Raw genomic sequence first — 21,673 nt, 5'->3', positions numbered from 1 at the left:
ACTGTCTGCTAGGCCCAGGCCCTACTTACTGCCTTACAGGCCATACTAGTCTGTATTACTCCAGGTCAAGAATGCCTCCCTTTTATAACTACTGTGTGTGTGTATATGAGATAGGAAAAAAAGATGAAGAGCAAAATGTAGGTCTCATCAAGTAAAGGGAGGAAAAATTATGAGTACAAAATTAAGACCAGGGCTTTGGCAAGGGACTCAACATCAAGGAGCCCAAACGGTTTCAACTCCCTGGTTACAAGTGAAATAGATTTTGGATCAATGGTAAGGCTATTCTTCCTGCTTTGTAGGCATCAAATATTAGGAGTGCATATGGCTCCCCTGGCACCAAGGTCTGGACTGTCACAGCCTTTAGCAAAAAGGAATAGAAATATTCCTTTTAATAAAGGAAAGCCTTTTGCAGGCTCACACTCCCTACCAAACACTGTAAGGGCAAGGTCTCTATAACACAGGGAGCTATTGAAGGGCACAGGGCCACTGAGAAAAAGTCTCTTGTCCAGATTCATTCACTCGCACTAGTAAAATGAGCTGATCTATGAACTTGGGACTTCATGACATCAAGTGTATGACCCTTCCAAAGCCAAGATACATAGATACAGGTTAGTGGAATGAACGACCGACCCAGCGAGCCAAGATGTGAGTGAATGGGAAAGAAAGAGAGCTAGTGAAAGAACGAATGAGCACAGCAATGTTGAAGAAGAAAACTCAAGAGCTACTGAGTGTTCTCTGCGCGCAGGTGCTATGTCAGACATCACAGAAACCAGCAGTGAGCAAGGCAGAGGCAGTTCCTACAGGCATCGAGTTTTTTTTGCCTAGTCGGGAAGCCAGATGTGTGTGCTAGGAAAAAAGTCAGCAGGATGCTCTGAGAGCTTCTTATAGGCAGCCTTCACCTGCATAGGGAACCTACAAGGGTGAAGATTTAAGTGGTAGCTTGGGTGGGGAAATGGAATAGAGGAGCCCAGCCTGTGGAAAGCCCAGGCCTGCAATCATGGAGTGGGAGGAGAAGAGGAGGTTTTAAGGAGGGCTGTGCAGGGCAATATAGAAGACCCCTTTAGGTTCTGCTAACAACTGGGAACTCTGCTCTAAGGACAACAGGAAGCCATAGTTTAGCCCGTGGATGGGTGGCATAGAGATGGTCTTGGTCTCTCGTGTTCTGATGTGATTTCTTTTTCATGTCTTTCTAGGAGACCCCTCCTGCTTAAGAACACCATGTTGTCAGGTAAGCTGCTCTTACAGATCCTGTGGGGGAGGGTGGCCAAGGGGCGGGATCAGGTGCCAGAGGACCAGGGAGTTTACTACCCACAGTTAGACTGCTGGGCAAGTAGGTTCCATTTTCATGACTGTTCTCCTGCCAGGCTGTAGGATGGATGCTCTTGCCTTTGAGACTCTAGGCTGTGACCACATGCAGAGTAGTTCTAATGACTTAGGGGTTTGTCCCTAGACTCAGGGGATCTATATCAGTGAACTGAGGTCACATGGGGTTGGCTGAGAATTGGGTAATCCATAACGAAATATCTTATTCTTGTCTAACCTGTAAGTGGGGGAGATTGCTCATTGGCCCGTTTATTATGACTGCCTTGCATGCTTGGCCCTGTCTGGGAGTTAGAGATGCTGTGGGATCCAGGATATCCCCAGGGATATCCCCAGTTCCCTCCTCCCCTCCTCTCCTCTCCTCTTTCTTTCTCTTCCCATGCTCTCATTTTCTCCTCTCTTTCCCTTGCTTCTGTCCCGTTCTTTCTTATTTCCATTTTTGGAGGCAGGATCTTACTAATAGCCCGGGCTGGCCTTGGACTGTCCTCCTGCCTCAGCCTCCCAAATGCTGGGGATACAGGTGGGAGCCACCATGTCTGGCTAGAATCTCTGCAGCTTTTGATACCTAGAGCTTTGTCTCTAACAAGGCTCAGTCAGTCCTTAGCATGAAGGGGAATCAGGCCAATGGTAGGAGAGCTGAGCTCGGCAAGGGATAGTGGGAGGTACCAAGCCATGCACGTGTTCAGACATGAGGTGGTGAGGAGCAGGAGGTCAGGAGGTCAGTACCCATGCCATGGAATGGAGAGAGTGGAAGGGGACTGGTGTTTGATGGAGCTACAAAGGAGGGCTGGTAGAAAGAGGCTCTCACCTATGCCGGGCATAGGATGGGTGCTAGCAGGCTGTGTCCATCTTCTCTCTCAGGAGTGCTGCAGGGAGCCCCACATTCAGCAGCTGGAGAAAAGGGACAGTGGCCTTGAGAGACCTCCAGAGGGAACATGGCCCTGAGTCGGGGAACTAGTCTCATTCTCCATGAAGACCCCGAGAAGATACCAAGTCCTAACTCCTGTGAGGTTCCAGGAATTATGTCCAACACCACACCTAGGCCCACCCCAGACCTGGCCCTCGCTCCTCCCCCAGAACATGCCTTGGCTCTCACTCCAGCCCTTCATCCAGCTCTGAGTCCTGACCCAGAGGGGGTCTCTGGCCCAGTGTCTAATGACATCCCCAGCCACAATGCCAGTGGGGCCACGACTCCATCCTCCACCCAGATCAACACTGTGGACACTGCTGACCAGGGTTTGAACCACACCTCCGGGCCCGACGCTGCAGGGACTCTCTGCCCAGACTCACAACCAGCTCGAATCCCCAGCTCTACCCAGGCCAATGTTTTGAGTCCAGAGAATTCTTCTAGGCCATGCTCTGAGGATGTCTCCAAGTCCTTCTCAAGCAAGGTTTTTGGTTTGGGTCAGAGTAACTCTAATCCTTCCAGGCCTGAGCCAAACCTATATATAAAGGCTCTTTCCAGAGAAGCCTTGGTCCGGAGTCATAACATCTCCAGGCAGGGCTCACAGGTACCTCTTCTTCTTCCCTCTAATACTTCTTTGGACCGTCTGCACTCTGGGAACATCTCCAAGGTGAACCTGGGCATAGCTCCAAACTCAAACGAGGCCATCACGTTGACTTCACACACTATTTTTGCATCCATTTCTAAAGAAGCCTTGAGTGCACCCTGGAACACAGGCTCCAAGGGGTCCATCAATGGGACTTCCACCATCCAACCCAGGTCTGGTTTAAATGTGACAGTCACTCATGCTTCACATGTCAGCATGATTCCTGGTTCCAGTGAAGGCCTCAGTCTACAGTCAAGTGCCCGAGTACCCAACTCCACTCTCTCTCCATCTTCCTGCATGACGCTGATCATGGACTCTGAGTCACCGAGCATGGACTCCAGCTTCCTGGTGACCGACACCTCCACCCTGACCCTGAGCAGCCATCGAGATTATTCTGAAGACAACAGCATCCGCACCATGCCCCTGGAGGAGAATCTGGGAAAGTGGGACAGCCTGCAGGGTGTTACAGCTCTCCAAAGCCCCCCTGAGGGTGAGTAAGAAAGAGGAGATAGCTTAGAAGGGCTGTATGTTCAGAAGCATTAGGCAGGGAGGGCAGTGGAGAGGAAGAAGGGAGCATATGGCAGTTATAGCACAGTGTGATCACCATGTTCCCTTGCCAGCATCTTGGCCAACTGTATGACTTGGGAGCTACTCAGCCTTCTCGGGTGTCAATTTCTTTAACTGTACTATGACAATCCTTCCCTTTTTGGGGGTGTAAAGTCTCAATATGTTGCTCTGACTGGCCTGGAACTCATTATGTAGACCAGGCTGACCTCGAACTCACAGAGATGCCCTGCTTCTGTATCTTCAGTGTTGGGATCAGATATGTGTGCCACCGGGCAATGATTCTTCCATTGTATCCAAATTCCGAGCACACCCACTAGTCATATGTCCCACTTAAAATGTCTTCCATTTTCTGTATAAAGGTCAGCCCTTACTCCCTAGGCTGAAGTTTGAACAGAGGATCAGGGAAACTCTGACTGAGCTTAGCTCTATCGCCTCTGTAGAGGTTTGAGGAGTCCTCTCAGGCCCTGACCTCGAAGTTTACAACTCCCTGCCGCTATGCAGGAGGTCTGTGCTGTATAATATCTCAGTTGGTATTTCTCTCATAATTTATGGAGACAAGGTCTCATGTACCCCACGCTGGTCTTAAACTTGCTACACATTGGGGATAAATCTGAGTTCCCGGATTCTCCTGTCTCCACATTTCAAGTGGAGAGACTACAGGTGTGTGCCTCCACATCTGGATCACTCAATATTTCTTTTTTGTTTCTGCACCAATGCCATTTTGTGTGTGTGCAAGCTACACCCAGGCCTTGAAGACCTTCTTTTAAACTAACTAATATGGTTTTGATACTAAGGATTGAACCCAGGGCCTTGGGCATGTTGAGCCAGTGTCTTGCCACTGAGCTACATCCCCAGTCTGAACGCTTTAGACGAGTGGAGTTATATAACCTGTGGCCTTTATGATTGGTTCATTTCACACAGCAAAGCATTTTCACGTTGCATTCACACTGCAGCATGGACCAGGATTTCATTTTTGTGTCTGGAAAGTATTCTCTTGTATGGATACCTACATTTTGCACATATCTATCTGTTACCAGTGATGATGATGATGGTGGTGATGGTGATGATGACCTCATATTGGGTCATTTTTACTCTTTGGAATCACAGAACCAATAAAACTGATCCTTGATTGACCGGTAAAAGTAAGGTTTAACCTCGCTATGTAGCTCAGGCTAGGCCTCAATTCTCAGTCTTCTTGCCTCAGCTTCCTTACTGCCACTATGCCCATATGAAGATTCGTTCTTGGCTGAATATGGGAGGAGCATGGAGGGAGGCTTACATATCAGCTGCTTGTTGACAGTGGGGAAGTCATAGATACAGAGTCAGAGAGACGAGGGGGAAAGAAGGGCTGAAGAAGGGAGAAATCTTCACATCTTTTCTGAGAATCAGTGAAAAATGGCTGGGAATTTCTTTTCCTTTTTTTTTTTTATCATTCTCTGGATGTTCTCGTGGCAGTTGTAAATTGTCATGGTAATGATGGGGGTGTGGGTGTGTGTGTGTGCGTGCATGACATCGAGATTTAGCATGAAGATGGGATTGTCATAGTTAGGGGTTATTTGGAAGTTGTATTTCAACTAGTTTTGGCTGGTCCACCTGGAGAGACTGCTGGCCCACAGACATCAACCAAAGAAAGATAAGCAAGTTCAGGGCACAGAAGCTCAGCTGAGTCACCTGGGTCACCTAGGAAAGGTAACAACATCCTGACAGCCATTCCAGTTTTCTATATATCTCTTCTCTTCTCTTCTCTTCTCTTCTCTTCTCTTCTCTTCTCTTCTCTTCTCTTCTCTTCTCTTCTCTTCTCTTCTCTTCTCCTCTCCTCTCCTCTCCTCTCCTCTCCTCTCCTCTCCTCTCCTCTCCTCTCCTCTCCTCTCCTCTCCTCTCCTCTCCTCTCCTCTCCTCTCCTCTTCTCCTTCTCCTCCTCCTCCTCCTCCTCCTCCTCCTCCTCCTTCTCCTCTCCTCTCCTCGATTCTCTTCTCTTCTCTTCTCTTCTCTTCTCTTCTCTTCTCTTCTCTTCTCTTCTCTTCTCTTCTCTTTTCTCTTCTCTTTCTTCATCTCTCTCTTTCTCTTTACAGACAGGGTGTTTGTACCCCAGACTAGCTTTGAGCTTCCTTGAACTTCTGCCCCTTCTGCCCCCCCCCTGGAATTTGGGGATCACATACATGGAAGAGCATGTCTGGTTTTATATGATGGGGACCATACTCAGGGCTTTGCGTATTCTAGGGAAACATTGTTTCAGCAGAGAGACACCCTCATGCCTACTGTTGGCTATTTTATTTTATTTTTTAAGTTACATTGATTGATGTCTGTGTGTGTGTGTGTGTGTGTGTGTGTGTGTCCCATAGTGTGTATGTGGAGGTCAGAGGATAACTGGCAGGAGTCAATTCTCTCTATCATGTGGATCTAACTCAGACCATCAGATTTGGAGGCCAAGTACCTTTACCAGAGGAGTCACCCACAGGTTCTCTTCTGGTTGTTTTAAATAATGCTGCCATTTCCAGAGTTAGGTAGAGTAAAAGCCCGCCTCCAGGAAGTCCTGATGCAGTGACATAACATATTCCCTAAAGTCCAAGACAGGCAGTGATATAGGCAAAAGGGAGCTTTCTCTCCAAGGAGCCCTACCGGGGATCCTGGAGGACTCACGTCCTGCTACTTATCGTGTGGCCACTCTCAGTGGTCTCTGTGTTACACAAGGATGGGAAGCAAAACTTAGGGTTAAGAAAGCAGGGGATTTCCACAGCGGTGATCCAGGTCTGCTTGGGTTGGCTGCTGTCTGGTTGGTAGTTCCTTCTCATCTCAGTGACCATGCAGAGGATTTGCTGGTGCTCAGAAAATCTGGAGTTCCTGGGGACTAAGGTAGCCGTAGGGAGGAGAGACAAGGAAAGCCCAGGAGGAGGAAAACTGGAAACCATATGGAGCTCCCGAGATCAGTGACTAGGTAGCAGAGTCCAGGGCTACGGGAGGTGTGTGGCTTTCGTTTTCTTTCCTCCAAAAAAGCAAGTAGAGAAGGAAAGCGCTTATTTAGTTTACACTTCCACAGTGCTGTTCATCACTGAAGGAAGACAGGACAGGAACTCAAACAGGGCAGGAGCTGATGCTGGTTTGCTCAACCTGCTTTCTTATAAAACCCAGGATGACCAGCCCAGGGATGGCACCACCCACAGTGGGATAAGGCCTCCCCCACTGATCACTAATTGAGAAAATGCCTTGCAGCTGGATCTCACGGAGGCATTTTCTCAGCTGAGGGTCCTTCCTCTCTGATGACTCTCACTTGTATCAAGCTGACCCACAACCGGGCCACCCACAATAACGGCTACTTTACAGGATGTGGGATGGTCTGATGTTGAGGGCCTTCTGATATGTTGGCTGGCCATTTGTATGTCTTCTCCAGAGAAATGTCTCTTCTACATCCTTTGTGCACTTTTTGTTTTCTCCTCCCTCCCTCTGTCCCTCCTCCTCCTCCCCTTGTTCTCTGAGACAGGGTGTCACTTTGTAGCCCAAGCTAACTTGAAATTCACTAGGTAGTCTTGATTGGGTTAGACTTGCAGCCGTCCTTCTGCTTCAGGTCTACCAAATGCTCGGATTACAAGCACAAGCCACTCGGCCTGATTTAATTTTTTTTTTTCAATTTAAAGGTGATAGAACACTTGAAGAACATATACAAGACCTGGGGTTCTTTATTCAGGGGAAGGGAGGGAGGGAGGGAGGGAGGGAGACACACAGAGAGATCTTTACTTATACAAGATCTTGCTATGTAGCCCAGGTTGGCTTGGAACTCATGACTCTTCTGTCTTAGACTCTTGAGTGCTGGGATTCCAATTGTGTGCTACTGTGCCCGACTCTCTGTTCACTTTTATTAGGTACATCTACAACAGTGTGATCATAGATTGGGCACAAGTTAAGTGTGTGTGTGCATGTTGTATGCGTGTTTTAGGGTATATGTGTCCATGTAGGTATGTGCATGTGTGTGGTGTGTATATATTCATGTGTGTATGGTAGGGGTGATTTGAACTTGGATCCTCATATTTGTATAGCAGACTCTTTACTAAATGCACCCCAGCTCTTTAAATATTATTTTTGGTTTTTGGGTTTTGTATATGTATGTATATATGGTAAATGTGTACATATGTGCCTGTTCACAAGTGTGTGGTACACATGCATTTTGATGGCTGAGGCTGGCATTAGGAGTCTTTCTTGATTTCTCTTTATCTTATTGATTAAATCAGGGTCTTTAAGTTGAACACAGAGGTTGCCTATATGGCTAGTCTACCTATCCAGGGTAACTCAGGGATCTTCTCTCCACCATCTGAGACTAGGGTTACTGGCAGAGCACTGTATTCTTCCTGCATGGATGTGGGAGCCAGGGATCTGAACCCAGCAGGTGCTCTATCCATGAAGCCATCTCCAGCCCCTTAATGTATTTTAAACGCGTTTTTAAAAGCTAACAGAATAACCGAAGGTACAGCATTAAAATCTTTCTTTTCCTGAGTCACTTGTTTGTAAGCTGCCAAATGACACCTCATCACTCCTAAATGTTCAACACGTTTCTTACGATAAGCACAAAATGTGATCACCATACGTGTCGCTCTTCCCGTTCTCCCACCTTACTGAAGTGTGGCCCACTCTCCCAGCGCTGTGCTCTTAGCCCAGGTTCCAGTTCATTCTCATCTTCCTGTCTGGCCTGTCCAGCCTCCCTGGCCTTCCCTGCCTTTCATTTCTTCAATGCATGGAAGGTAGCTCGTCCTAGGATGCTCTTCTTCAGAATGACATTCAGGTCCTGGGGCAGGTCACCCTGAAAGAAATAGCAGAGGCACACACTGGCTTTTCTCACCGTGCCCCCTCTGGTGTCTCATGGTTTTGATTCTTGAGGGATGCTCAGTTCCATCTGATAAGAGGGTCACTTGGGCTCTCCACTATAGCCATTGCTTTTCCCTTGAAATATCGTGTGGTGAGGGGCTTTGAAAACATAATTATCCTGTTCCTTCAAACTTTCAATGCATGCATGAGTTTATTTGTGCCGTCTGCTGGTTTAAGGGCTGCAAACCAGTTGCTATCATTAGTTATGTGGATAGGATTTCTTTAGTTTGACCAGCATAATCCCTATAGGTAAGCATGCACCTTCCTCCAACCCACTCCATTCATCTGAGCTCTCTTCCTTGTTTTCTGGGGCCAGATGGCCCAGGCTCATCTCAGACTTCCCTGCAACCTGCTGTTTCCCCTCAGAGCCTTGTTGGTTTCAGCACAGAATAGCATTTAGAAGCCAATGTCCTGGACCAGTTGTGTTCTTTTTCCCTCTGGAAGTTCAGGCAAGATCATCTTTGAGTCCTAGCTTCCTACATCCTGTTGGCTTTAACCTCAGATAGATAGAGATCTGTTTTTCTTTAGTGTCCCTTTAAGCAGAAGGCTTTTATTGGTCCTCCTCAGCTAAGTACCCATCACTGGTTCTGTCATAGTAGTTAGGGGACTGACACACTCTAATTGGCCAAGCTTTGGTTGCAGACCCATCCCTCTTTGAAAAGGAGAGTGGATGAGGTTTTACCTAAATGCTTGGAATTGGTACCTACAGGAAAGACAGGTGTCCCTTCACTCAAAGCAGGCAAGGGACCAGGGGTGAAAAAACAGCCGTCAGCCACTGTAACAAGTATCCATGGATGGGATAAGTCCTGAAGGGCAGGAACAAGAGGTTCTGGGAGGATACAAGTGCTCTCGCTTACCCTGGAGGTCACGAGAAGCCTCTGTGAGGAACAGCAGGCAAGGTGAGGCCTGAAAATGGGGTCCCTAGGGAACAGGGGGAAGGAACAACAACTGGAGTAGAGAAAAACACCCAACCAGAAGCTTGCCTGGAACTGGACAGAGACCAGTGTACACAGAGCCAAGGATGGAGGAGAGAGAGCAAGGGAGATAAAGCTGGGGAGATGGACAGGGAGCCCGACCGGGCAGGGCCATGATAGCAAGAAAGATTAATGACATGGCGTTTCATCAAAGGTTTGGGGGGCGGGGCGACACAAGCTGATTTGCATTTTCCCAAGCTTTGTTGGTCTGTTGAGGAGTAAAGGTTGGAGGGACCCAGTGGGGGAGGAGAAATGGGAATATGTCTCCCTGAGGACATTATGATCTATTCTGTCCTCTTTCACCGAACCTGTGCTGTGTGTGCAGGAACCTCAGAAGATGTGAAGGTCAATGAGGCAGAGAAGAGAAACCATGACAACAAAGCAGCTTTGGTATGCTCAACTCCCGGGCCCTCCCCTCCCCTCCCCTCCGTACTCCCCCTCCTCCCACCCCTCTTTTTAGACAGAGACTTGGTGTGTAGCCCTAGCTGGTCTGGGACTTAATATGTAGAACAGGCTGGCATCAGGCTTGTAGCAATCCCCTTGTCTCTACCTCCTGACTGGTGAAACAACAGGTTTGTGTCACCACACCCAGGTCACAGCCTACTTTCCCTGGGCTAGCCTGGTCTACCAGTCACTGCAGTCTTCTTTCTGGGAACTCGGAGCTGTCCAATGTCCTGAGTGCTCACCAGCTCCTCTTCCTGCCCGATCACCTCCATCATAATTTAGTTTGCATCCCTGAGATCCTGACAGAACAGTTTAAGGGAGGAAAGGTTTATTTTGGTTCATGGTTTCACAGGGTTTTCGACATCGTCACAGTGAAGAAGGCAGGGCGGAGCAGTGGGGGTGCGGGGCACATACTGCCTGCCCATCCAGAAGGACAGGAAGCAGTGATTGATAATGGGGCAGGAAGTGAACCATGTCCCAGGACCTCCCCCCAGTGACTGGTTTCTGCCACTCAGACCCTACCTCCTAAAGAATCCACAGCCTCTCCTAAGCATCTCCAGCTGGGACTGGGACTTTCCAAACAGGAGCATGAGGGAGAGATTTCAGATTCCAAGCATTGAAGTCTCTCCCATAGAGTCTCCCATAACCCAGGAATCTTTTCTGTCTCATAGCAGAGCCTTAAGCAGAGCAGTGCTTGGCACATAGTAGGTTCTGAGTAAACATATGTAACAACTGAGGGACTTGTGGGATCAGGTCTAAACCAGGTCTGGCCACGCAGCAGAGGAGAGGCCAGCAGGGGCAGGCATGAGCATGACCCAAATGTGGATGTGTGGTGGGTTGAGCCTGAGAGTCAGGAGCAGTCTCCTCATCTATAGAATGGGCTTAGTGGAGGTGAAGCGAGGACCATTCAGACGCAAGCTCGATGCCAGTACAGGGAAGGCAATGACTGCCTCCATTCAGCGAGCCTGACAAGGCCCCTGCAATGAGCTGGATGCTAATCCCAATGCCACGCACAGAATTGCAACCCGACATTTCAGTCTGGAGAAGTAGACCTTTTCTCTTATTCTTGTTACTCAGAACTCAGCCTGAGTGTCCACTCACGTGTGCAGCTGTCTCTGGCTAGTCATTCTTTTTTTTTTTTTTTTTAAAGGTTTTTATTATCCTTTTTTATTATTATTCATTTTATTTATATGAGTACATCCCAGAAGAAGGTATCATGTGGTTGCTGGGAATTGAACTCAGAATTTCTGGAAGAGCAGTCGGTGCTTTTAACCACTAAGCCACCTCTCCAGCCCTGGCTAGTCATTCTAAATTGGCACCCTTCCCCCTTTCTGAACCGCAATTAAATGACCCATCGCAGCTCAGTTCAGTCGATGCTGGGAGAGGGGTTAGGAGTCAGTTTGACTGACCACAGTTTGACTGGGATCAGCTGGGTGCTTCATCTGTTCTACGTTGTATAGACAGATCACCGTGGAGGCTGACACTCGAGTGTCCCTTGCCTGCCAGGTTCTCTCTCTGCATGGGCTCATTCCTCAGTTTAGCCTGGGTTTCCTTCTGGCGTGGCGTCTGGGTTCCAAAAAGGGAAAGTGTATTCTGGGACAAACCCAGGTATACATTCTTTCCACAACGGCCCGGTGGCCGGAGGTGAAGGAGATGCTGTCCATTGATAGGATACCTGCAAAAGAACTTGTGGCCGTAGTTAACCTTCCATGTTCTGCATCAGATCAAGGCGTTCCCCCCCCCCCTTCACTGTGTAATGTTAAGTGATTCATTTCATGGGGTCTTCTTCCTTAAGATGATGGGAATCAATGGATTGGCTAATGTGTCCCCTCTCCCAAGTAGCAGAATACCTTCATCTGACTAGACTTTACTAAAGGGCTGAGAAGTGGTACTGATGGTAGAATTTCAGGTTGAGGTGTATGGGCTCTTTCTGTCCTTCGGTTGATTAGTGAGGGAGAGGTGCTTTATAGCCCTTCATACCTGCTCCTCCAAATGCAGACTGCAGGGGCCATCCTTCCCACCTGACCATCAAGAGTTTCCACCAACCTTTATCCACCCAAACACTCCTTGAAGAAACATGTCCCTTTTCTTGGGCTGTGATAGTTTTAATTGTCAGTTTGATATAATCAAGAATCACAAGGAAAGAAAGTTTCAAAGAGAGATTGCCTAGGTCACATGCATGTCTGTGAGGGATTATCTTGATATTATCAGTTGAGTCATAAATCCCCACCCACTGTGGGTAGTTTCATTCCCTAGGCAAGAGATCCTGAACTGCCCCAAGAATGGAAAAAGCGAGCTGAGCGCCTGACTACATGCATTCTTTGCTCTCTGCTCCTTGACTATGAATGTCATGTGACCACTAGTCTAAAGCTTCTATTCTGTGACTTCTCCACCACTATGTAGGGTCTCCTTGTAGCTCTGGCTGTCCTGAAACTCACTATGTAGACCAAGCTGAGCTCAACTCACAGAGATCTGCCTGCCTCTGCCTCCAAAGTGCTGGGATTAAAGGCATGCAACGGGAAACCAAACCTAGACATGGGCCAATGCCAGGGTTGGGTGGTTGGGGAAGAGCTACCTCCGTGGGCTGTAGGTGTTGGGTGGCTAGAGGGTGCTGCATTATGCTGCCTAAGGGGAGGGCAGAACTCAATGGTGGTCTCACCGAGTGGCTCTGCTTCCCACTGGCCTGAAGGTAGCGAACATCATTACTTACCAGAAGAATCAGGAAATGGTGGAAATGAAAGAAGAAAAGGAGGCAACCGTGAAGATGATGATGGTAAAGAGCTGTAGGCGGGCCTGTGGGACTGGGGTGGAGTTCTGAGGGTGACAGCTGGGTGAGTTGGGAAGAGGACAGGAACAGGAGGCAGGCACTTCAGATTTGAGGCTCAGTTCTGTCCACCTCTCGCTGCTCACACCCGACAAGAGGGAGTATGGACAAGTTGTTGCCCTTCTCTGAGCCCCACTCTTGCCATCTTACAAATGGGTGCGTTTATGCCCGCATCTTTGCCTGTGGGAGGACTTAACCCAGTGGCTAGTTCATTGCAGCAGAGAACGGTTATCATGAACCCATTCTCTCACCTCTCCATGCAGAAAGCCCTCTTGATGGGCAACTTCAGAGGGTTCCCTAAAACAGTCTCCTCTTAGTTACTCATTAGGAGGAGACTGGGCCCCAATAGCCATGGAGGCTTACATAGTTGTAGTCAGTTTTATGATCCTTAAAGAGAGGGAAAGGAGTTACAGAGCTAACTCAACCAGCAGCGTTTGCCTCACAAGAAAGACTTCCTGAGTTTGAGCCCCAGAACACACATAAAAACCACTCGTGGTGACATTCATAATCCCAGTGTTGAGGACACAGATACAGGCTTTCTGGCCAATCAGACTAGACCAACTGACCAGCTTTGGATCCTAGCAAGAGCCCTTGCCTCAAAAACCAAGGTTCATAGCTCCTGAATAATACCTCTGGCCCCTGCATGTGCACATGAACACACACACACACACACACACACACACACACACACACACACACACATCTTGCATACACATCTGCCCATATATGATACACAAAAAATGGCGAAAGTCCCGTCCTTTGATATATTTAACTTTCACTAGCATTAGTCGAACATCTACTATGTGTAGGTATTAAATATGAAGTGAAAAAATTAGGACATTTGGGAATTTTAATTGGACAGCTTTCAAAGGCCATGCCTGGCGCTTCTTGCTTGGGTCAGTTCCATGGTTTAGTGGTCTGTCACCAGAAGGGCACCATGGGAATTATTCTCCTGGTGCTCTCCATATGGAATGCGCAGATCAGGGCATAGACTGTTTAGAGTGGTCTTGAACTGAGGGCTTGACATTGATCTGGGCAGAAAGCTGGCTCTCCTAACTGCCCAGTGGGGGAGTGTTCCCAGGCCAAGGGCCTGCATGGCCTGCTGTCAGAGCCCGGAAGTCAGCCCCCAAGCTGGCTCTCACTGGCTCTATGGTCCCCATCCAGAGACAGATTCAGGAGGAGCCGCTGGATTCCCTTTTGAGTCCTGCTCGACGGCAGGCTATGGAGATCCTGGCACAGCTGAGGTATCCCTGTCCTTTCTCTTCCACACTCTGCCCCTTCTCACACCCCTGTCCACTCCGAGCCTTTCCCTCTCCCCCTGCCCAGTTCCCTGTGGACCCTGATACTTCCACACCCGTTGCTCACACCCCACCTTCTCCTGTGGATCTAATCTCGGGTGACCCTCCCTAAGTCAGGTGTCCCCTTCCCCATGCTGCATCCTCTGCCCCCCCCCTCACTCCACACCTGGCATCCTGTCTCTCTCAGTCACACCAAGCCTATCCTGAGCGTGCGGGAGAGGGTGGAGCTGGTGAACACCTGTGTGCGGAGCGTGTTCTCACTGCCCTCCGTGCAGGCCATGCAGGAGAAGGACGAGTCCAAGGCCGAAGTCATCCAGGTGAGCTGGACCCTCCTGGTTCGGCTTTAGGTTTGGGGACATCCTCAGAAGGGACAAGGTTCAGGGGTGAGTGGGGGCTTTCTATAGATGGTCTCCCTTACTCCTTGGCTGAGTGGCCCGGAGCACCTCACGTCACCTGCGACAGTCTGAACAGATACTTGATAGCTATTCAGCAGAAGGGTGAACTGTTGCAGTAATGGCTTCCTTAGGAGGGCCCTGTCCTGTATCAGGGATATAGATAGATGCTGTAAGGCCGTAGGAAGTGGGCAGGATAAGAGGGTAGTACTGAGGACTGTGCTCTATGGAAGAAGACTGGGGGAAACTGGGCAGAGACCTGGAGAACAGAGCCTCAAAGGGGGTTTGGTGAGCATCTTTAAGTCTCTGCAGAATCATTCCTGGAGGTACCACAGCAGGGGATACTAAGGTATAAGATGCAAGGAGAGCTAGGGTCAAGCGGGATGTTGAGTGAGAGGGGGGGTCCAGCTGTTCGGCTACCCTTTCTCTCAGCAGGTATTAGCCATGTTCCTCTCCAGGTCACTACGGTAGTCTCGCAGTAGTGTGACGGTGGAGGAGATGGATGCCATCAAAGAACCCAGTACCCAAAAATCTCCGCAGTAGTCAGTGCTGCAAGCATAAACCATGGGGTATCAAAAAGAGTATGGGATGAGGAACATGGCCTAGGGTGGATGGAGCACGTGGTTTCCTGGAAGAGGGTGGCAGAGAACCTGTACAGAACCCATGCCAACTGCCAGGATGATAAGTGATGTGACTGAAGACTGGAGGGTGGGGGGACAGGGACTCTGACAGGCGTGCTGTATAATAGGTAGGGGTGAGGCCACACAGACAGATAAGATAGCGTCTGGGTTCTGGATTCTCAAGCTGGTGGCCTGAGAGGGCCCAAAGTCATGGCCAGAATCCTTGCTGTGGAAGGAACTGGCAGCCCCTTGTAGTTACAAGTCGTGCCAGCAGAGGGCGGTGGTGTCTAACAAGCTCCCAGCAGCTCTGTCCTCCTGTCCACAGATCCTTTACTACCAGACCTTGGATTCCTTGCAGAAACTTCTGAATGCCCTCTTTATTGAAGACCCCACTCCTACTGGGCTGAAGAGCATCCTGGAGGTGCGGCGTGGGGGGTGGGGGGGTGGGGACGACACGGGGCAAGCAGGGAAAGGGAGAAGGAAGTAGGAAAATGGCTTCATACAAGTGGGAGGTGGGCTCTGAAGGAGTGGCGTCATCCTGAGCCAGTGCCCTGCTTCCATGTTGTATTTTACGCTGTTATTTAGTTTTGGTGACGCTGAGGGTTGGACCCAAACCCTTGTACCTGCGAGGCAAGCCCTCTACCTCTGAGCCACAGCAGAGTCCTGTTCCCTCTTTCCTTGTTTATCTGTATACACAGTCACACTGAATTGCCCAGCACTGCCTTGAACTTTTGATCCTATTATCTCAGCTTCCTGAGTCACTGTCTGCAATTCCCCTACAGCCACTGCTCTTGCCCCACCCCTTTCTCCATTGTTATCCATGTCTCTTCTCTCTTCATTGACCCCGTCCCTTCCTTTGCTCTGAGTCCCCTTCTCAGCTCAAACCCCACCTGTCATTGATCCTCAGGAAGAGAAGGAAGACGGTGGCAAATTGCCTTCTTTCTTCTTCTGGAAGCTTCTTGCAGATTACTGACTTACCCACAGACAGCAGGGGCTGGCAGACAATGGTAGCAGAATCTCTCCCTTGTCCCCACAGCCCCTAGGGCCCTGGATGAACTCTGGGAAGGCCCACGAGCGGGCTCGGGCTGTGAACAGCAACGTCTCTGTGTTGAACCACACACTTGTGACCCTGCCATTCTTAGTGAGTGTTCCTGGGTGTGACCCTGCCATTCTTAGTGGGTGTTCGGGGGTGGGGGCATTCCGGTGACTTCTCAGTTGATCTTCTGCAGCTGGGCAGGTCTTCTTGCCCTGCACTATGTAGCTATAGACTCCCTCCCTGTGATTGTGACACTCACAGATATCCTCGGGCTTCCCAACACTGGGTCTTCTGCTGGGGAGGCTCCTTCTTCGAATCGGGGATCCTGATGAGGAGATCGGACGGGAGGCTCTGGACGGCATCACCATCCTCTACACCATCCTGGATCTCCAGAAACGTATGCCCAAGTCAGGTCCCTAGCCACTGCACAGCTAGGGAGGGGAGCATGGTGGTACGGCTGGGCAGTTGGAGGCAGGCAGAATGGGTCAGATGGGGATTAGGAGCTGATGGGAAACTCCTATCTCCATGGAACCAGGAGCAGAGGTACAAACTAGCCATTGTTTTTCATGTTTGTTTGTTTTTAAGCTCTGGCCCCTGACTTTTAATCCTCCTGACTTAGCGTCTCAGGTACTGGGACTACAGGCATGTACTGCCCTGTTAGACAACAACTCTATCACGACAGGAGCTGTCCTTCAGTTGGCTAAGCTTTCCCATATTGTTCCAACCTTGATTTCTCCTTCTAATGTACCATGTGCACCTAGGTATGATGGCCCTGATGTCTTCTTCCTTTGTCTGTCTTTCCTACTAGACTGTAATGCCATGAGGGTAAGGCAGGATTCTCTGTTCTTTCTGAGTCTAGCCATGGGCTGGCATATGGTCTTATTCAGTGAATATGCATAGGACCTAATGAAGACCAGGTCCTACATTAGAGTCTGGAGCCTGTAAGTGAAAGCACAGCCTGAGGTTAGGTTTCAGGGAGCTCATGAGATGGTTTCCAGGCTGCCTTCAACCTCCTGCCGTTCTTTCTCCTTAGTCCCGATTCTATATCAACCAGGAAACCTTGGCTGGTTTCCTAGTTTCTCCTGACTCTGAAGGCAGAGTGGCCTGCATGTCACACCTGGTTTTGGCTCTCGACTTTCCCAGCTTGAGTGACCTCTTCTGTATATTTTTCTAGATTTTCTCATCTGTTACAGGATTATGGTTGAGTGCTTTTTGAAATATTAAATGGTATTCTTCAAACGAGTTCATGGGAAGAGATCAGCTCAGGGTCCCATGTCATAGGTGCTTGTCGAATAGAACTCTCTTCTCTTCGTGCCCCCCACTTTCTGGGATATGTCTGGGGTCCCTATTCTTTCTCATTGCTAGCATGTGGGGCAATGTTTCCTAAGAGATTTCTCCACTGGCCTGGAGGCATGCATGTCTTTTAAACAGGTGGGTGAAAAGTAGGCTACAGTGTGTCTTTTTTTGGGGGGTGGGGGTTATATTTGAGACAGGGTTTCTCTGTGTAGCCCTCAGTAGACCAGGCTGGCCTCAGAAATCCACCTGCCTCCACCTCCCAAATGCTGGGATTATGGGGTTAAAGGTGTGTGCCACCACTGCCCGGGTCTTTTTAATGTATATAAATACACTGTAGCGATCTTCAGACACACCAGAAGAGGTCCCGTTACATTTGGTTAGGAGCCACCATGTGGTTGCTGGGAATTGAACTCAGGACCTCTGGAAGAACAGTTACTGCTCTTAACCACTGAGCTATCTCTCTAGCTTCGGTAGGCTATAATGTTGATTAGCCCTAGGACAGGGAGAGTATAGTCCAAAGCGAGGCTGCCAATGGTGGCTGGAGATGTGAGACACCCAGATTAATTGAATCCACATTTGGCGGACACGGAGTCATTTTTAATATTTTTGAGTATGATCTGTCCTGCTGCTATTCAGGTTGAGCTGAGTGCCTTGTACTTCTTGGGAGAGCCCCAGGCCACAGTGACGCTGGAGGAGAAGGGCATTAGCTTGGGATGGCCATCTGTGGAAAGTGAAGGGCTGTGACTGGAGCTGGCTCTGCCTGTTCACAGAGCACCAATTCCCTTCCTGCTACCGGAGCATGCTCTGTGCACTCGCACTGCTTCTGTGTGCTCGCACTGCTTCGGTGAGCCTTTCTCGGGCCCAGGCTTTGTGTAGGTCCAGGCAGGACCCAGGCCTGACTCCCTGGGCATAGTCCCTAAAAGTATTTCCTTCCACAGATGACCCCAGAGGCCCTCCTCTGTACCAGGCCCTGCTCTAGATCTGGGGACACAGCTTTGAAAAGAGATTCATTAGGCATCCCTCCCTTCGGCTTACCTTCTCGTTGCCAAGAAACAGACAATAGGCAAAAACAAACAAGAAAAGCACGGAGGAAGTCAGATGCTAAGCTCTGAGGGGACAGGCAGACATTTTCACATGCTCTTGCCAGTGCCAGGCCTGATGGCACATGCCAGCAATCCCAGCCCTGAATGGGAAGTGTGAGGCCGTGCTGGACAAGAGGCCCTGCCTCTAAAAACAAATATACAGGCCTCACACTCACCCTCAGCCTGTGCGGAGGGTGGAGGCAGAAGGCTCAGGAGTTCAAGCCATCCTCGGCTGCACAGTGAGTTTGAGGCCACCCTGGGTCATGTGATCCTCTGTGTATAAACAAAACCAAACAAAAGCAACAATAAAAATTCGGACTCCAACACAATAACAACTCAACCCCCAAATTGTATTGCAAAGCGATGGACATTTAGTGGTTACAGTGCTGCCCAGAGTGTGCCAGGACCTGGGTTCCATCCCAGGACTGAAAGTGAGGAGGCAGGAGGGGGCTCACCTTTAATCCCAGCACTCTGAAGGAAGGGGCAGATGGTTCTCTGTTAGTTCAATGTCAGCCTGGCCTACAGAATGAATTTCAGACCAGTCAGGGCTATATCATGAGAATCTGTTGTTTAAAAAAAGGGGGCAGGGTTGGAGGGATGGGGGAGGAATAAAAGCTCCTGCAGACCAAAATAGCAATAACAAAACGAGACAGATAATGCCTCGGGCTGAAGCAGCAGGAACCCTCACACTGCTGGTGGAAACAGGACTGGGAAATTGTCTCATATATTTTGGGAGGGTGAGCCTGCGCCTACTGTGAGCTAGTGGGTTCTCTCTGGCAGAAGCATCGATAGATTTACCAGGAGGCATGCTATGTGTTCACAGCAGCAGTGTTCAGCGGGCTGGAAGCAGCCAGAGGCGTGTGCCAAGTAAGGCAGGCAGGCACACCGCAGGCCCTCCCAGCACGGAAAGCTGCTCCACGCAGCGAATGAATGAGGGCTAGCGTCGGTGCAGCAGGGTGGAACCAAACACAGGGTAATGTCATGTGAGTCCATGAATGAAAGTCCAAAAGCAACCTCTACCTAGAGCTTCAGAAACCAGGGTGGTGGCTGCCCTGGGTGCCAAGAGGGGTCAGAAGAGAGGCTTCTGAGCGCTGTTTGTCTTGTGTCTTGACTTGGGTACCAGCTATCTGCATCTGTTCACTGTGTGAAATGGTCCGTGCTAGTGAAGTGGGCTTAACGCACAGTTCAAAGCAACCTCTGGTCAGGGTTCCTCAGAAGGTTCCTTCTCCCTCAGGGACCAAGAACAAGGAAGACACCAACAAGAAGGAGCTGTATGAGAACAACAAGCGCTTCCTGGGGCCTTACAACCCTGTCAGCCCGTGCCAGAACATTCTGCGTGTCATTGCGGTGACTGCCAGCAGTTCCCGCTCCCAGGCCACGAGGGGAGGGAACTGGGGTTGCTACTAGGAAGGACGCCTTCTCCAGCTGCATAGCTATCCTGGGTGTCCTCATCAGCTAGGGTGTAGCCCAGTGCTTCTCAACCTATGGGTCTCGACCCCTCTGTGGGAGTCATCTATGTCCTACATATCAGATATTTACATTACAAGTCATAATAGTAGCAAAATTGCAATTATGAAGTAGCAAAGAACCAATTTTATGGCTGCGGGGTGTGTGTGTGTGTGTGTGTGTGTGTGTGTGTGTGTGTGTGTGTGTGGTAGGGGAGGTCACCACAACAGGAGGGACTGTATTAAAGGGTCGCAGCATTGGGAAGGTTGAGAACCGCTGGTCTATCCCATGACTGTTCTCCCAGGCACATGCCAGTTCTGGGTGCAGGGACCACAGATGCCCTGCTTGCTTTCCTCCTCTTCCTCCTCTTCCTCCTCTTCCTCTTCTTCCTCCTCCCCCTTTTCTTTTTCCTCCTTCTCTTCCTCCTCTTCCTCTTCCTCCTCTTCCTCTTCTTCCTCCTCCCCCTTTTCTTTTTCCTCCTTCTCTTCCTCCTCTTCCTCCTCTTCCTCCTCCTCCTCTTCCTCTTCTTCCTCCTCCCCCTTTTCTTTTTCCTCCTTCTCTTCTTCCTCTTCCTTCTCCTCCTCTTCCTAAAGCTTGTCTCAGCTCCCTGGGCTCCCATAATCTTCAGCCTCCCAGGCAGCTGTGGCTACAGGAGCTCCTTGGTGCCTGGCTGTCCCTCTAAGGTCCTCCCCAGTGGCTCTAACATTCACACCTTAGAGAACATGTGTGGTGCTCGGCACTGACCTTCTCCGTGAATTAGGTGTAGTCTGCGCCTCTATATATGTCTTGGGGGAATCTGCCCTACATGACAGCACCAATACCTCTGCATCTATGTTTCAGGAATTTGGAGACTTCCTGGGTCCTCAGCAGGTAAGGGACCTGCTGCTGGCAGCCTTGGAAGGCCTGAAAGGTATCTCTGAGACCCAGGGCAAGGACTCCGGCGAGATGATGCAGCTGGCTTCCGAGGTCATGCTCAGCTCAGTGCTGGAGTGGTACCGCCACAGGGCGCTGGAGGTGGTAAGGCCTCTTGGAGGCAGAGGCTGGGATGTCACCAGGCCTGGGAGAGCCACATCCCCAGAAGCCTACTTATCCTGGGATAGCCTTCCTGCCCGTGGGTGGGGCTGGAACTGAGCAGTGGGCTAGGAAGGCATATGTACCACCCCTGAGACAACCCAGAAGGTTTGTAGGAGTGGGGAGGTCACTCCCAGGGGAGCAGCAGGCCCCTGGTGCCTTTTCCTTCCCACTTCCCTCCAGCATTGAGCCTCCTCTCCCCTGTCTTGTTGATCCCCTCTGGTTACTCTACCGTAAGTCCTTCTCCCATCTACCCATGTGCCTCATGCCTCTTTCTGCTTTTCCAATGGGCCTTCCTGCAACTTGTTCACGGCTGTCTCCAGATCCCAGAAATCATGCAGGGCATCTACATGCAACTGACCCACATCCAGGAGCCTCGAGCACGTGAAGTGGCTCTGCTGCCCATTTCCTTTCTGGCCAGCTCCTTCATGACTGAGGTTGTGGTGGCTCTGCTCATGTGTCCCCTCCCCCTGGACAGGTACCAAGCAAGGAGACTCCCATCCTATACACCTCAAAGGGTTGACACTCTTCCTACCCAGAGAACCCCTGTTCTCCCCTGCCCCTTCTACAGTCTGTAGTACTTATGACAGCCAGTAACCACTTTCTCAACACCGCTGGATCTGTACTGAATATCCAGAGTCACTCATTCCCGACTCAGCCCTGTCCTACAGATGTGGAAATGAGGCTTGGGAGATGCTTCATGGCCCCCATACCCCCTGAGGCATTGCTAGAGCGAGGATCTAGGCTCAGGTCCAACTGACTCCAAAGCCTAGAATACTTTAATGGTAGCTGCTGGTGTTGGGTAGCTCATATACCCTCTCTGGGAGGTCCATGCTGGGATGGAGAGGAGGCTGGCCAGATGATAAGTGACATGTCTTTCTCCCTTTAGCCTGTTGGAC

General features: G+C 50.0%; 1 protein-coding gene across 8 annotated transcripts in view; it reads left to right on the top strand.

Annotated features, from left to right (window-relative positions):
- Window positions 1–21,673, top strand: part of Mroh7 (maestro heat-like repeat family member 7) — a 56,118-nt gene that overhangs the window by 12,800 nt on the left and 21,645 nt on the right. For 7 of the 8 annotated variants that reach the window (XM_011240561.3, XM_011240562.2, XM_011240563.1 and 4 more), the window contains exons 2-13: window positions 1,194–1,228; window positions 2,182–3,360; window positions 9,591–9,655; window positions 12,399–12,482; window positions 13,698–13,777; window positions 14,019–14,148; window positions 15,169–15,264; window positions 15,880–15,984; window positions 16,141–16,276; window positions 19,492–19,604; window positions 20,544–20,720; window positions 21,098–21,252. In XM_011240561.3, the coding sequence (XP_011238863.1) occupies window positions 2,256–3,360; window positions 9,591–9,655; window positions 12,399–12,482; window positions 13,698–13,777; window positions 14,019–14,148; window positions 15,169–15,264; window positions 15,880–15,984; window positions 16,141–16,276; window positions 19,492–19,604; window positions 20,544–20,720; window positions 21,098–21,252 (2,246 nt within the window). In that variant the 5' untranslated portion in view covers window positions 1,194–1,228; window positions 2,182–2,255. The remainder of the gene's footprint in view (window positions 1–1,193; window positions 1,229–2,181; window positions 3,361–9,590; window positions 9,656–12,398; window positions 12,483–13,697; window positions 13,778–14,018; window positions 14,149–15,168; window positions 15,265–15,879; window positions 15,985–16,140; window positions 16,277–19,491; window positions 19,605–20,543; window positions 20,721–21,097; window positions 21,253–21,673) is intronic. The other variant, XM_011240564.1, reaches the window with a different exon arrangement.

Source organism: Mus musculus, chromosome 4 (assembly GCF_000001635.26).
Source record: "Mus musculus strain C57BL/6J chromosome 4, GRCm38.p6 C57BL/6J".
In the NCBI taxonomy this organism is placed as follows: domain Eukaryota; kingdom Metazoa; phylum Chordata; class Mammalia; order Rodentia; family Muridae; genus Mus; species Mus musculus.
Note: the sequence above shows the minus strand (reverse complement) of the source record. Positions and strands in the feature narration are given on the sequence as shown.